Source organism: Artibeus jamaicensis, unplaced genomic scaffold, assembly GCF_021234435.1.
Source record: "Artibeus jamaicensis isolate MK-2021 breed Jamaican fruit bat unplaced genomic scaffold, CSHL_Jam_final contig_414, whole genome shotgun sequence".
NCBI lineage: Eukaryota > Metazoa > Chordata > Mammalia > Chiroptera > Phyllostomidae > Artibeus > Artibeus jamaicensis.
In genome coordinates this window covers 1,174,215-1,190,782 of record NW_026521822.1, presented here as the reverse complement: position 1 = coordinate 1,190,782, position 16,568 = coordinate 1,174,215, and the positions used below count along the sequence as shown (strand labels likewise).

Here is a 16,568-nt window from a genome sequence, read left to right as displayed (position 1 = left end):
GGTGACTTCTGAACTTATTTATGCTTTCTTTCTTCATTCATTCATTCATTCATTCATTTAATTGTTATTCCAGTATAATTATCTCCATTTTCACTCCACCCCTCCCCCCCCCCGCCTCCCACCTATCCCTGCCTCCCATCCTATGCTTTCTTTTTGAAGATCTCTGGAGAGTCTCTTGGTTCTTTCCTCGAGTTGCTAAATAACTTGCTCACTGTGTTTGAAAAATTTTAGTATTTAATTATAGTAATGTTTATTAGATTACATTTTGATGCCAGTTTATATTTTCTCACCATAAAATAAATCATTTGTTTGATCACTTAGTGTTTGATTGATTTATAGTTTTATCAATAAATAAGCATATCTGTTCTTTAATGTAAATGTGCTGATTATGAACACATTCTTCCTTAAAGATTTAAGTAAAATATAATTCCTTGCAAACAATAATACACTAAGGATTTTATAAAGTTTTATTGCAGATAACTTTTTAAAGATAAATGGGAGACAATGAGTTTAAAGATATGTTTAACTTGTGCGATAGATATATATATTTTTTTCCTTCACTACTTAACACTTCTATTTTTTTCTCTAGGACTGTTATGAATACAATTCAACAATTAATGATGATCTTAAATTCAGCAAGTGATCAACCATCAGAAAATCTGATTGCCTATTTTAATGTAAGCCATATATGAAACATTATTTGTTGTAATATCTTGGCAAAGAAATTTGAAATTAGCAGTTAAAATTTTGAGTATTTTTAAAATACCTATCTCCCAACCAACGTGTAGTTGTCTGTTACCTTATTTCTTGCTTTTTTAAAACCATCCATATTGCATGCTTTTAGTAGATATTACCAGTAGACAGCATTTTTCTTAGATTTCCTCATGTTTACTATTTACCTCGCTCAACATTCTTTCTTGCACTTTAGATCTCACTTCTGAGATGATTTTCTTTCTTCTTCAGACATATCTTTTATTTACCTCCTTTAGTGACAGTCCATTTAAGATGAGTTTATAATGTGTTTTTTTAGTTTTATATAGATTACAAATTGCCTGTCTCTGAGTGGGCATATCTTAAAGATCAGTTAAGGTTTTTTAAAAAAATTGTGCTCCTTTATTAGATCAGGTTTCTTAATTTTTTAAATTAATGCCATATTTTTTGTGCATGAGTAAAATCTTAGAAGCTTACAGACTTTTAATGTATGTTTTGGTAACAATGATTTTTATAATAGGAAATGTTTCTTTGTTGCCATGTTTCTAAGACTTGTGTGCTATTTCTTTTTTCAGAGAGATAAAATTACTGATTTTATAGAATAAATTTTTGAATGACACTACATTAGAAATAAAATTACAGTTAATCTTAATTTTGGAAAGTTTATTTTCTGACATATATTTTGAATGTATTTGATTGATAAAGATTATAAAATTAAGTTCATCTTTGGTTATGGTTGAAAAAAATCAAATTTATGATTAGATTATAATAGATTATAATATGAAATAAATTATTTTAATGCATCTTAATTTGCATTTTAATAATTATCTTGTGGTATATTTTATTTTCATTTTCTTTATTGTTATTCAAATACAATTGTCTTCATTTTCCCTTCACCACTTCCCCCTGCCCCACCCTTGATCTTACCCCCTACCCCTGGCTTTGTCCATGTGTCCTTTATATATGTTCCTTGACAACACTTCCCCTTTTAACCCCCTTTATTCCCTTCTCCAATCCCTTCTGGTTATTGGCAGTTTGTTCTTTATTTCAATGTCTCTGGTTATATTTTTCTTGCTTGTGTGTTTTATTGGTTAGGTTCCAATTATACTTGAGATCATATGGTATTTGTCTTTCACCCCCTGGCTTCCTTCACTTAGCACAGTGATCTCCAGATCCATCCATGCTATCACAAAGGGTAGAAAGCTGCATAGTATTACATTGTCTAAATGTAGCACAGGTTTTTTTTGTGTGTATTTTTAAAATTTTATTTGATTTTATTGATTATGCCATTACAGTTGTTCTATTCCCCCCTTCATTCCCCTCCACCCTGCACACCCCCTCCCCACCATTCCCCCCTTTAGTTTATGACCATGTGTCTCAAGTTCTTTAAATTCTATATTTCCCATACTATTCTTGCCCTCCCCCCATCTATTTTCTACCTACCATCTATGCTACTTATTTTCTGTACCTTCTCCTCCCTGCTCCTCCTCCCACTCCCCTGTTGCTAACCCTCCATGAGATCTTCATTTCTATGTTTCTGCTCCTGATCTAGCTGTCCTTTTAGTTTGCTTTTGTTTTAGGTGTGGTTGTTAATAATTGTGAGTTTGCTGTCCTTTCACTGTTCATCTTTTTTATCTTCTTTTTGTTAGATAAGTCCCTTTAACATTTCATATAATAAGGGCTTGGTGATGATGAACTCCTTGAACTTGATCTTATCTGAGAAGCGCTTTATCTGTCCTTCCATTCTAAATGAAAGCTTTGCTGTATAGAGCAATCTTGGTTGTAGGTCTTTGGATTTCATGACTTGGAATACCTCTTTCCAGCCCCTTCTTGCCTGTAAGGTCTCTTTTGAGAAATCAGCTGACAGTCTGATGGGAACTCCTTTGTAGGTGACTGTCCCCTTATCTCTTGCTGCTTCTAGGATTCTCTCCTTCATGTTAATCTTGGCTAATGTAATTATGATGTGCCTTGGTGTGTTTCTTCTTGGGTCCAAGTTCTTTGGGACTCTCTGAGCTTCCTAAATTTCCTGGAAGTCTATTTCCTTTGCCAGATTGGGGAAATTCTCCTTTATTATTTGTTCAAATAAGTGTTCCACTGGTGGCTGTTCCTTTCCCCCTTCTGGTACTCCTATAATTCGGATGTTGGAGCGTTTAAAGATGTCCTGGAGGTTCCTAAGCCTCTCCTCATTTTTTGGAATTCTTATTTCTTCATATTTTCCTGTTTGGTCATTTTTTCCTTCCTTCTGGTCCACTCCCTTGATTTGAGTCCCAGTTTCCTTTCCATCACTATTGGTTTCCTGTGCAATTCCCTTCATTTCAGTTAGTTTAGCCTTCATATGTTCCTCTAATTTGTGACTAAAATCAACTAGTTCTGTGAGCATCCTGATCACCAGTGTTTTGAACTGTGCATCTGCAAGTTTTGCTATTTCTTTGTCACTTAGAGTTATGGGCCCTGGGCTTTGAGATGTTCTTGAGCCATTTTTGGTCTGTTCACACCCGTTAAGTATGAGGAGCGGAGCCTTAGGTGTTCACCAGGGCGGGGCCGCCCAGGTTGCTGGGTTGTGATGCTGTATGTGGGGGGCGGGGTCAGAGAGGGGAAATGGCGGCTCCCTCTGCTGCCTCCTGCCACTGGGGCCTGCTTGGTCCCTCTCCGATCTATCTGCGCAGGAATGCGCAACCACAGTCAACCCGCCACCCTGCGCCCTCGCTGGGTCCCCCCGGTCACTCACTAGGTCGCTCACTGGGTCGCTCACTGGGTCCGCCCGTTGCAACCCCATGCCTGGGATCTGCGTGCCTGAGTCAGTCTGACCCAGTCTTCCTGTGCAACCCCGCTCCATCAGCTGCTGGCTTCACCCCTCTTACAGGTTAGGCTGAAGAATTCGTTGTTATCAGACTTCTGAAAAGTTCAATTTTCTGTGTTCTGGCTGTATTTTCTTTGCTAATATTTTGTTGTCTCTAAACTTGGTTGTGTGAGGAAGCAAGGCATCTTCACCTATTCCTCCATCTTGGCAGAAGTCTTTTCATGAAGTTTTTGTTCACAAAGATTCATTAGACTTAAGTTTTTCAGTTACTTCAACAACTCTTTGAAACTTCTAGTTTTGACCTTTCCTCCATTATTTTTAGTATTATTAATATTGGGTTGGCCAAAAAGTTTTAGTTTTTTCCATATGATGACTCTAGGAGTGCTTGTCTTTAACTACATTGTAAATAATTTTGTTAAACTGCATTGTGGTAGCTGTCATATCAGTGTGCATTTAAAAAAACTTATCGAAATTGGTGAGTTTTTGTGCAGCCATTTTAATATTGATGATAGAAAAAAGTCTGAAATATTTTCAGCATATTATGTTTTATTATTTTAAGAAAGATAAATACGTAACTGAAACAACAACAAAAAAACATTCGTTCAGTGTATGGAGAAGGTGCTGTGACTGATCAAACATGTCAAAAGTGGTTTGTGAAGTTTCTCCATACTATGGTTGCCCTTCCTTCCGTTTGTGTATGTTCAATTGGTATTTACCAATTGGTGGCTCCTTTGTTGGTGGGGTCTCCGCTCCAGCAGATTTACTGGTACTCACAACTTTCCTCTTGTCTTATATGATATCAGGGGCAGGGCAAAGGTGAAATTGAGTAAGATAGTGGGAGAAGATTCTATGAGATTTAAAGTACTAACAATTAGAGGACAGATAAGAGTTCCTCTGGAGAAGTACAGCAATAACTGTGATGTTTCATCCAAGTAGCCACTTTTTATAAAAGGTGAAAAAGAGATAAGACTCTTATTAGAAGGGAAAAAGAATGTGAGCTGACTTTAGAAAGCAGAGTGCTAGGGAGGTTAGATGTAAACAATAGTGACAGTAAGGTATAGAAACTTGGCATTGTATATAAGAGAATAAAGTTAACCAGAGCAGTAATAAAGTTCAGGAATGGTGAAATGGATTAAGATCAGTGTAGGTTACTGTGTGGGATTTGGAATAACAATAACATGATTAAAAATATATGATCTGAATAAAAAGAATAAAAAGTAAAAAGTAAAGATTAGTGTGTCATTGGAATACAAGTGAAGTGAAAGATGTTAAATTAAAATGCTATATCAAAGGGAAACTAAAGAAAACCAATCAAACAATGAAATCAAACAAAAAAGGTAAATGTAAATAAGAGAAATAAAAAAATTAAAATAATTTAAAAAATAAAAGCAAAACAAAGGTAAAATAAATAAAATGATGTTCTGCCCTGGCTGGTGTAGCTCAGTGGATTGAGCGCAGGCCTGTGAACCAAAGGATTGTGGTTCGATTCCCAGTCAGGGCACATGCCTGGGTTGCAGGCCAGTTCCCAGCAGGGCACACAAGAGGCAACCATACATTGATATTTCTCTCCTTCTCTCCTTCCCTTCCCCTCTAAAGATAAATAAATAAAATCTTTAAAAAAAAAATGATGTTCTGAAGGGTAGCAGAGTGTACTTTGTCTCAGCTGTTGGTGTTTGCCTTCTGACTTTTTTCTGGATCTGTCTTTGGTCTTCTTACAGCTTGAGGTCTTTTTGTCTTGGGGGGGGGCGCGGGGGGAGCCTCCTGCTGACTTTAATGCTGCTAAGAGGGGTTTTTTTTGTTTTCGTGGATGCTGCAGGCAGTGGGGGTGGGGTGGGGTGTGGATGGTCTCCTTTGTTTTTTTCCTTCCCTTTCTTGTGTTTCCACAAAGATGGGTGTTTTGGGATATAATATTCAGGAGTGTCCAGTTTCAGACCCATATCCTCAGAGCATTGTGCATCTCATACTGTTTATTATGTATGTGTACCAGGCAGGTACCTCTAATCCACCTCCTTGAGCAACCCTTTGATTATTCTGTGACATGCATTGAGTGGGAGCAAATCACACCCCCATCTCTGCTTTTTGGCCTGGGCCTGCGCCCATGAAAAGTCCCTTCAAGGCAGTTAAGTTCCCCTATTGAATTAAGTCTCTGCCTGGACACTCTCTGCTGGGCACTGCTACCTCTCTGAGGTACCCCACTTTGATCAGTCAATGAGGTATACTGCATCGGAGCAGATTGCAACTCCAGCCCCTTATCTGGCCTGGCCACTGCACACGAGAGGTCTTTGCACAATGTCTGAGATCCTTTTTCTAGTGTATTTCCCTTGCTTGTGGGCTGCTGTTCCTATCCTATCTAGCAACTGGCTTTCCACACAGACCAACTCTCTGGACAGCCTCTTTGACACTGTCTGGGTCATGGCCAATCGCAGCCCATCTCTTCTCCCATTTCCAGGTGTCACCCTGCTCCCCAGTTTATCTGGAACTGTTCCAGCCAGTGACCATAGTCCCAGCAGGATTATGAAACCAACTGTGTCTCACTTACTGCCTCTATTCCCCCAGCTTCTTTAAGTGTCCAATTCTCTCCTGGTGTAGATCTGCGACTCACCACTTTGGGTGTGGAGGGTGCTACAAAGTCACAATCACTGACCTGGCTGTCTTCCAAAGCTGCTGTGGCAGCCTCGGCCTCTGGGGCAGGGCCCAGGGACCCTTTTGTTGTCCCACACAATCTCCTTATGGTCCATTTTTAAATGTCCTCATCAACTTCTGGCTTCCAAAGTTTGTATCAGCTGGAATTTTGTTGTTTGTTCACTCTGTTCTTCAGAAGATTGGCTATGTCCTACTTGGATACATGAGCAAGTGGTCCCACCTACCTCGCTGCCATCTACATGGACTAAATCCCATTTGATCATGATATATAATTCTTTTAATGTATTGTTGTTGAATTTGGTTTGATAAGATTTTGTTAAGGATTTTTACATTTGTGTTCACCAGGAATATTGGCCTGTATATTTTGATTTTGGGGGGGCATCTGTGTCTGGTTTTGGTATCAGGGTAATGCTCACCTCGTAAATTGGATTGGGAAGAGTTCACTCTTCTCTTTTTTGGAAGAGTTTAACAAGAACTGATAATTCTTTGAATGTTTGATAGAATTTACCATTGAAGTTGTCTGGTCGTAACTTTTGTTCATTGGAACATTTCCATTACTCATTTAATGTCTTTACTAGTAATAGATCTGAATCTCTATTCAGGCTTTTTATTCGTGATTCAATGTTGGAAGGTTGTATGTTTTTATGCATTCATTTCTTTTAGGTTGTTAGATTGTTGGCATGTCATGGCTTATAGTAGTCTCTTATAGTAGTCTCTTTGGTTTTCTGTGGTATCAATACAATGTCCATGATGGGGTTTTGGGGGGGGTTGTTTTTGGGGGTTTTTTTTGCTGGAGAGAAGAGCTAACAAATCTATTCTTCCCTAACCTATCTGCAGAAAATTTATATACTAAGGCTTTGATTTGTACTCTAGTATTTTCTGCTAACATTTAAAAATAAAATTCATTATGTTCATTTTTGAGTAGTTTTTTATCTAGTTAGTGTGGAAATGTTCTTGCGGAAATGTTTTTGCACTATAGACAATACGTTAATTTTAATTAAAAACCTTCTCAACATTTCTGTTTTCCCTCTTAAAGAACTGCACAGTGAATCCAATGGAAAGTATCCTGAAAAGAGTGAAGGACATTGGATACATCTTTAAAGAGAAATTTGCTAAAGCTGTTGGCCGGGGATGTATAGATATTGGGTCACAGGTAACTTTAATTTTGATTACTGGTGTTATATTTCAGATGCAAAATCTGTCCAAACTGCATAGACACTATTATGATATTTGTCTGATAATATAAAATACTGGCAGACACTATATGTTAGCTAGCCATGTATGCTGTTATTTATGAAAAACTTTATGGGAAAATGATTCTCAGTTCTATAAAATCCAAGTGTAAACATGCAGAAAATCTTAGAGAAATAGTAGAAATGTTTTTAAATCAAGGAAAAGAAAAAAATTAGAATCTTTGATGCTATTAAATATTTTTGCCTGTGCTTTGATGTCTACATTTAAGAATATTCGTGTATGAGCCCTGGCTGGTGTAGATCAGTGGATTGAGCGCGGGCCTGCAAACCAGACAGTCGAGGTTTGATTCCCAGTCAGGGCACATACCGGGTTGCAGGCCAGTTCCCTGCAGGCCAGTTCCCAGCAGGGGATGCACAAAAGGCAACCATACATTGATGTTTCTTTCCCTCTCTCCTTCCCTTCCCCTCTAAAGATAAATAAATAAAATCTTTAAAAAAAAAGAATATTTGTATATGCATATATACTTGTATGAATGGGATTATATATGCCAGTTATCAGTTATTTTAATATTTATTATTTAAGAAAATTTAAAATTATTATTATTTAATAAAACTTAAAACTAATAGAGTATGAGCACTGGATCAGAGACATCTGGTTTTACCATTTTGATCAGTCATTTAACTTCTCCAAAAGTCAGGTTTTTATATTTGTTGTTCTCTGTTGTATGACATTAATGAGGTAATACCAAATATATTCAAAGATATATTTGAAAACTGTATTCTCCTATATATGTTTATTTCAGTATAGTGAGTTTACATTTCAATGCCATAAGTATTTTAAGCAATTATATTTAATTTTTAATTGAATTTATTGGGGTGACATTGGTTAATAAAGTCATAGGTTTCACGGTACAATCTTATAATACATCATCTATATATTGTATTGTGTGTTTACCACCCAAGGCAAGCCTACTTCCATCACCAATTATCCCCTCTTTCCTACCTATAAAGTTATTTTTGTTTGTACATGAAGTTATATTCATAATTTGAAATGAAGGACTATAGTTTGAGCATGTGTGTTCTGCATGTGCATATCTCTAAAATTCAGTTATTTTTTGCACTAGTGGGAACTAGTTATTAGGTTAAAATTTTTGCTGCTAAGAGTGAAATCTGATTTTTGCCTTTGCCAATTTTATGGACAGTGTCCGTTCTGTAAATCCTGGACAGCTATCTTGAAAATACATATTCTAGGTTATAAAATGTATTACACTATGTAAAATAGTACCAAGTACATAGTACCAAAGCACATAGTTTTATATATATTTATTTAAATATATGCAAATACATTTGTATATATAAATAAATTTAGACCAAAATGCAGTGAATGAAAATAAAGACTTCCCTCTTGACAGTTTATTGGGAATGTTAGCTATTGTTTTATACTTAAGTCTTGAGTTTTAAACAAGCTAGATTTCATGATTTCTTGGTAGCTAATATTCCTAAGAAGCTTCAGAAATGTGTTTCAAGAGACACTTTAAAGAAATTAATAATTGTGATTTTCTAAAATAGTGGGATCTAATTATTATTTATTTTATTCATAGCGATACAAACTTGGAGTTCGATTGTATTATCGAGTAATGGAATCCATGCTTAAATCAGTAAGTAAAAAGGAAAATAATAAAAAAGTTAATGCTGACATAAAAATGATTTCGATTAAATGTTTTTTATTTGTTTTAGGAAGAAGAGCGATTATCCATTCAAAATTTTAGGTAAACTTTTTAGTTTTAGTAAAAGAATTTTTTCTCTTTATAGAATAAAGTGTTTCAAAATCACTTTTTTTTTTATTCCTTTAGCAAACTCCTGAATGACAACATCTTTCATATGTCTTTGTTGGCATGTGCTCTTGAAGTTGTAATGGCTACATATAGCAGTAAGTTAAAGTTTAGTAAATAAACATTTTAGTTTAATTTAAAGTTAAAAAGACATGAAAGGTTTGCTGAGTTTTTTGGGGGGAGGGATGTCATTAAGGTGAGTAAATGTATATTTTAAGTCAGTATATTCTGAAGAATTTAAATGGTCACCATGAAATATTGATAATTAACTGACTTATATTCTGAATTATTTCAGGTCATCTTGGGAATAGTATTTCACTAGGCTTCTGTTCTGGGCTATACTGAATCCAGGAAATGTACCTATTGAAATCCCTTCAATTACTTATAAGATTGTAAAATGCCAAAGGAATGAATACTAACAAGCAGCATCCACTGATAAGGAAGCACTGCTATAGATAGAATCTATGATTATGTGATCAAAGATTTTGGAGCTAGAACCTGCCAGATAAACAGAAAGAGGCTACTGATAGTATTGTTTTTAATATAATTTTAAAGGTATTATTTTGCAAATAACATTGTAAATATAAAAAAAGCTTTTGTTTGCAAAAACAAAAGATTTATAAAAGGATACAAATACACAATAAAAGAGAAACTTAAGGCAAACATGAAAAATTGTGAATTTTCATTAGTTATCAAGAAATGCTCATTTAAAAGGGGTAACATTTTCTAAGTAATTAAATTAGCAAAATATTAAAGACTCTTTTTCTCCCTTATCCAGGGATTAATGAGACAATTAAAATGGATATATTAATACATTGATGGGTTACATATTAAACCTGTCCCTGATATAAATTTGGGGAATTTAAACCTTTGAAATTTTGATACAAACTATGAGCCCTTAATCTAGGAAAATCATATGAGCACATACACTAGAAATTTTGAAACTATTTTCTGGGAGTCTTGGGCTCCAAAATAAAAATTTTTTAAAAATCTTTTCTGAATAAAAACATGTGTTTAGTTTTTTATTGTTTTAATTTTTTGTTTGATAAAACCTTCCACCCTAAAATTATATAGTTAAGGCCTAACATTTCATACCTAAGTTACATTTTTCCTTTCATTTTTTAGGAAGTACATCTCAGAATCTTGATACTGGAACAGATTTGTCCTTCCCATGGATTCTGAATGTACTTAATTTAAAAGCTTTCGATTTTTACAAAGTGATTGAAAGTTTTATCAAAGCAGAAGCCAACTTGACCAGAGAAATGATAAAACATTTAGAACGATGTGAACATCGAATCATGGAATCCCTTGCATGGCTCTCAGTAAGTAACTAGCTAAAATAAGTAAAGATATTTATATGCATTTGGCATATCTCCTAGTGAAAGATATTAGTTAAAATTTACCTCAAAAGCAAACATAAAATTTAATGAATAATGTGATTTTGGTATGTAGCTCAAGAATCAAGTAAAATTATTGCAGAATGGAGTTTTATTTGAGCTTCCTTGATCATCTGATACACAGTGATTTATTTAGGAAAAGCTTTTCTTAAAGCATGGCATTTTAAAACAAAGTTGAACTAGTATGGAGGTAACTTATTTGAAACAGAGGTGTCATGCTTGAAAATTTAAACATCTGCTCTTAAATTCCAACAAAATGATAAAAAAAATTTAAATTGCCTATTTAGATGATTTAAAAGTACAGTTTTTTAAATTCAATTTTGTTGGATATTTTCCCATTGTTAAAAATAGTCCAAAAATGTACACTATTGTTTAATTATACTTATTGCTTGTAGATAATTTATAAGGCAGAAATCATATTCTCTAGTTATTCTATTTATAGCATATAAGCTATTGATAGGGTTTTGTTTTAATAAAGGGCACAGTGTTTATATAGTAATAGTAAAAAGTGTGCAGTTCCTCTATTATGCTCTTTAAATATGCATAGTTGAGTAAAGCTTTGTGAATCATCAGATTTATAGATTAATGTAGAATTGGTTTCTTTTCAAATCTGTTACATGCTAGTATGTATCTTTTCATATGGAAATGGCAATGAAAAAAATTAAGACTTTAGTTACATTAGAATCCTAATCTGTACATGTAATTGTAATTTTAATTTTTGGATTAAAAAACGTAATGGCTAACAGACAATTTATTTCTTAATGTTTTCTTGATTGCCATATAGACAGTGGATAGAAAAAGAGGACAAGTTGTAAAAAAAGATGTTCTATTGCTATTCATTGAATTTAGTAACTCATTTATACAACTTTCACTTTATAAGAAAAGGAGCAGTTAGAAAAAAATTCAAAGAGATTTAAAGTAGCAAAATAAATAAATAAATAAATAGAATAGAATAGAATAGAATACAGAGTACTTTTCAGAGGCTAATGTGCTCTCTCCTTGTAGAAATTGAAATCAAGACATTTACTGTATCATGTGAAAATGACTATTTTCATTTCTTTTAGAGAATTACTTTTATTTTCCTCAGTAGGCCTCTCTGCTATATGCCTTTTATTCAGGTAGACATTGTGAGGATACAGGAAAGACATGGACTTTGAAAGTTTTGGAGGAAATAGTAGATATTTACTGTTTAGAAATTGCTGGTGCTCAAGCCTATTAAATTAGTGCATTTTACAGTGTTCTGGGGATTCTAAACAATATTCCTTTACTTCTGAGTCTATTTGGAGAAAAAGTGACATGCTCAATGTCTGGCAAAGGTACACTTTATTAATAATATGAGGTAGAAGTCATAAACCTCTGAATTTGAAGGCTAAGTTTTATCTCTTGGGGATGAAATTATAGACACTTTTTTATTGTTATATTTTTAATGTTTGAATTTAAAAACAACACATATTACCTGTTTAATCATAAAGAGAACAGAGTGGTAGTGAGTAACTATGAAGATAAGTCATGACACACAAATAGAATACTGTAAATATTTCCTGTGAGAATAATTGACATTTTAGGGAAGGGATATGCTACAGATATATTTGAGCTTTCACAGATTTTAAGTTTGGTTTTAACTGAAGTGCAATGTATATGCTGAAAAGTACATAGTACAAATTATAGCTGAATGCATTTTTCACAAATTGAACACACCATGTTACCAGTGCCCCCAATTTAGAATCAGAGCAAATTTTCCTGGTCTTTTGATTTTGTATCACAAGAATTTCTCATTAAACTCTAAATTGATAAAAACATATTTAAAGTGTTGTACCTAGGGAAACATTAAGTGAGGTACTACTTACCCTCCCAAATAATTTACTGGAAGAAGATTTTTATAGTTTTATTTTTTGATATTTATTTCCTTTATTTTTAATTTTTCATTTTCAATTACAATTGACATTTAATGTTCTATTAGTTTTAGATACACAGCAATTTATGTAATTTAGGAAGTTATCCCCTTGATAAATTTAGAACCCATAGGACACTATATTTAGTTATTACAATATTATTGACTATATTCCTTATGCTGTACTTTACATGCCTGTGTCTATTTTGTAACTGTCAATTTGTCCTTAATCATTTCACCTTTTTTACCCAGTCCCATAAGTTCCTTCCATGTGGCATCAGTTCTGTATATATGAGTCTGTTTCTGGTTGTTTGTTTGTCTGTTCTTCATATTACACATCTAAATGAAATCATATGATATTTTTCTTTCTGTTTGACTTATTTTATTTAGTGTAATGCCCAGAAGATCTATCCACCTTGTAAATAGTAAGATTTCATTATTTTATATGACTGAATAGTGTTTCATTGTATATATGTATGAGATCTTTATCCATTCATCTTTTATTCTATTTACTTTTTAAAATTATATTTTATTGATTATTCTATTACAATTGTCCTGGTTCTCCCTCTTTGCTCCCCCTCCACCTAACACCCCCTATACCTTCTGGAAATCCCAACACCATTCCTCATGTCCATGGGTCATATGTGTAAGTTCTCTGACTACTACATTTCCTGTATTGTACTTTATATCCCCATGGCTATTCTGTAACTACCTATTTGTATTTGTTAATCCCCTCACCTCTCCACCCATTCCTCCACACTCCCCTCTAATCTGACCACCATCAAAATGATGTCTGTATCCATGATTCTGTCTCTGTTCTTGTTTACTGTTTGTTTTTTAGATTTAATTGTTGATAAATTTGTATTTTTGCCATTTTATTGTTCATAGTTGTGATCTTTTTCTTTAAAAAGTCCCTTTAACATTTCATATAATAATGGTTTGATGATGATGAACTCCTTTAGTTTTTTCTTGTCTGGGAAGTCCTTTATCTGCCTTTTGATTGTAAATTATAGTTTTGCTGGGTAAAGCAATCTTTGCTGTAGGTCCCTGCTTTTCATGACTTTGAATATTTCCTGCCAGTCCCTTCTACCTGCAAAGTTTCTTTTGAGAAAATCAGCTGACAGTATTAAGGGAACTTTCCTGTAGGTAAGTAACTTCTCTTGCTGCTTTTAAGATTTTCTCTTTATCTTTAAGCTTTGGGATTTTAATTATGATATGCCTTGGAGTGGGCCTCTTTGCATTCACTTTGTCTGGGACTCTGTGCTTCTTAGACTTGCATGTGATTTCATTCATTAAATTGGAGAAGTTTTCTTTCATTATTTTTTCAAACAGACTACCCATTTCTTCTTTCTTTTTGTCTGGCACCACTGTGATGCTAATGTTGGACCTCTTTGAGTTGTACCAGAGACTACTTATACTATTCTTATTTTTTGGATTGTTTTTTCTTCTTCTGGTTCTGATTGGTTGTTTTTTGCTTTCCTATATTCCAAATCATTGATTTGATTCCTGGCTTCATCCACTCTACTGTTGTTTCCCTGTAAATTGTTTTTAGTTCAATTAGTGTATCCTTCATTTCTGACTGGCTCTTTTTTATGCTGTTGAGGTCCTCATTCAGTTCCTTGAGCATAGCCAATATTTTGAACTCTGCATATAATAGCTTGCTTATCTCCATTTTATTTAGCTCTTTTTCTGGAGTTTTGATCTGTTATTTCATTTGGACCCTGTTTCTTTGTCTCCTCATTTTGGCAGCCTCCCTGAGTTCGTTTCTATGTATTAGGTAAAGCTACTTTGACTCTGTCTTGGTAGTGTGGTTTAATTTAGTCGGTGTCCTGTAGCGTCTAGTAGCACAGCCTCCCCTATCACCCAAGCTGCATTCTGGAGGTGCGCCCTTCATGTGGGCTATATACACCCTCCTCTTGGTTGCTGTTGGCAGATCAGCGGGAGGGATTTAACCAGGCCAGTCAGCTGCAAGGATTGACTATGAATACTTATCACCAACCTTTGCCCTCTGCAGAGGATCAACTGTGCAGGAGCAGGGTGCCAGGGCTCCGACATGATCTGTAGCTGTCCACTGGGTACATTGACTCTGGGGTTCCCAGGTGATATAGGCCAAGGCCAGCTCCCACCTGTGTTTAGCCCGGAGCCACCCTCCTTGAGCTATAAAGCCATCTGAGATGGCTGCTACTTGTGCTGGGCTTGGAGTTTCCCAGGTGAAACCAAGCTGTAAATCTAGGCTGGCTAATGCTAGTGCCAGTGCCTGAAGCTCACTGAGGCCAACTCTTCCTGTTTTGATAGGGTTTAGGAAGTTGTGAAACATTAGCCAAGACTAGCCATTCGTGTGGAAAAGCAGCATGGGTGGGCCTGTAAGTTGGGTGGGGCAGAGTATCTGGTGATGTCTATGGCAGGTAAAACAGTGTTAGCCAGGTTGATGGAGTCTCAGATGTGGTACCACCTTGGGGACTCTCTTAGGGGGAGGATTTAGAAAAGGGACAATGGCCTCTGATTGCTTTGATGCCAGGTACTTCAGTTTCTCCCTGTATACTACTGGTGCCTTTCAAGCTACTACCCTAGTGCTGGAGATCAGAGGGAGTGAATCTGAGTAGGTGAGTCTGAGTGTGGGTTCTTTAAGAGGAACTGCTTGAGGCTCTAGAAGTTTCTTTCACCAATTCAATCCCAGCTGGTCTTTGCAGCCAGAAGTTGTGTGGATGTATTTACTGGCATTAGAACCCATGTCTGGGGGGCTGTGTGTGGGCCTGGGACTTCTCACTCCTGAGATATCCCTCCCAACTTTTAATATACCACACGAGGATAAGGCAACAGCCCATTCTGCATCTGAACCCCTCCTATCAGGTTGTCTGGATGGATATATTTTCTCTAATTCCATACTTGTCAGACTTCTATTCAGCTCAATTTCTGATGTTTCTAAGTGATGGATGTTCTATATTTTGTTGTAATTTTGATGTGGTTGTGCAAAGAGTAACATCATGTCTGCTTCCACTGTCATCTTGACTGAAGTTCAGTCCACTTACCTTTGAAGTATTTATTGATAGTATATAGTTATTGCCATTTTGTGAGTTATTTTCTGATTGCTTTTGTGGTTCTTTTCTGTTCCTTTCTTATTCTCTTTTTCTCTTTTGTCACATTTGGTGGCTTTCTGTAGTGTTGCGTTTCAGTTACTTTCTCTTTATTTCTTTTAATATCTCTTGTAGATTTGGGTTTATAATTCCCAGGTGCTTCATATAGGCCAAACTGTATTTATAGGAGTCTATTTTAAGTTGATGGTTGCTGAAGTTTGAACATGTGCTAAAATCACTAACATTTTTACCTACCCCCTTCATGTTTGTTTTTGAAATTGTTTTTACTTTTCTATATATGTTTATAATATCCCTTCATTTACTGATGTAATTACACATAATCTTCCTAATTTTGCCTTTTAACATTTGCACTAGCTTTTTTCTTGGTTGCTACACTGCTTTTGTTATGTTTTTGCCTCTGTTGCTGAGAAATTTTTGATAATTTCTTACTCATATTTTTGATTATTTGTTTTTCTTTCTAAGGAAGTACCTTTAAATTTCTTGTAATACTGGATTCATGCAGCTTTTTCTTGTCTGGGAAGCTGTTTATCTATCTTATGATTCTTTTTTATTTTATTTTTATATTATATTATATTAATTATATTATATTAATTATATTATTATTGTTCAAGTACAGTTGTCTGCCTTTTACCCTCACCCCAGTGATCCCCACAGCCCTTCCGTGATTCCACCAATCTTTGGTTTTGTCCGTGTGTCCTTCATAGTTGTTCCTAAAAACACTTCATCCTTTTCCACCCATTACTCCCTACCATCTCCCCTCTGGTTACTGTCCGTTTGTTCTTAATTTCAGTCTCTGGTTATATTTTGCATCCTTGTTGATTTTGTTGATTAAGTGCCAGTTAAATGTGAGATCATATACTATTTTTCTTTCACTGCCTGCCTTACTTCACTTAGTATAATGCTCTCCAGTTCCATCCATGCTGTGGCAAAGGGTAGGAGCTGCTTTCTTTCTGCTGCATAGTATTCCACTGTGTAAACAAACCATAGTTTTTTGATCCATTCATTT

The 16,568-nt window shown here is 35.1% G+C and overlaps 1 protein-coding gene across 4 annotated transcripts in view; it reads left to right on the top strand.

Moving 5' to 3' along the window:
* The window catches only part of RB1 (RB transcriptional corepressor 1), a 315,901-nt gene that overhangs the window by 171,026 nt on the left and 128,307 nt on the right, over positions 1-16,568 (top strand). For all 4 annotated transcript variants that reach the window (XM_053665401.1, XM_053665400.1, XM_037152038.2 and 1 more), the window contains 6 exons: positions 590-677; positions 7,191-7,307; positions 8,949-9,005; positions 9,085-9,116; positions 9,201-9,277; positions 10,305-10,501. In XM_053665401.1, coding sequence (XP_053521376.1) covers positions 590-677; positions 7,191-7,307; positions 8,949-9,005; positions 9,085-9,116; positions 9,201-9,277; positions 10,305-10,501 — 568 coding nt within the window. The remainder of the gene's footprint in view (positions 1-589; positions 678-7,190; positions 7,308-8,948; positions 9,006-9,084; positions 9,117-9,200; positions 9,278-10,304; positions 10,502-16,568) is intronic.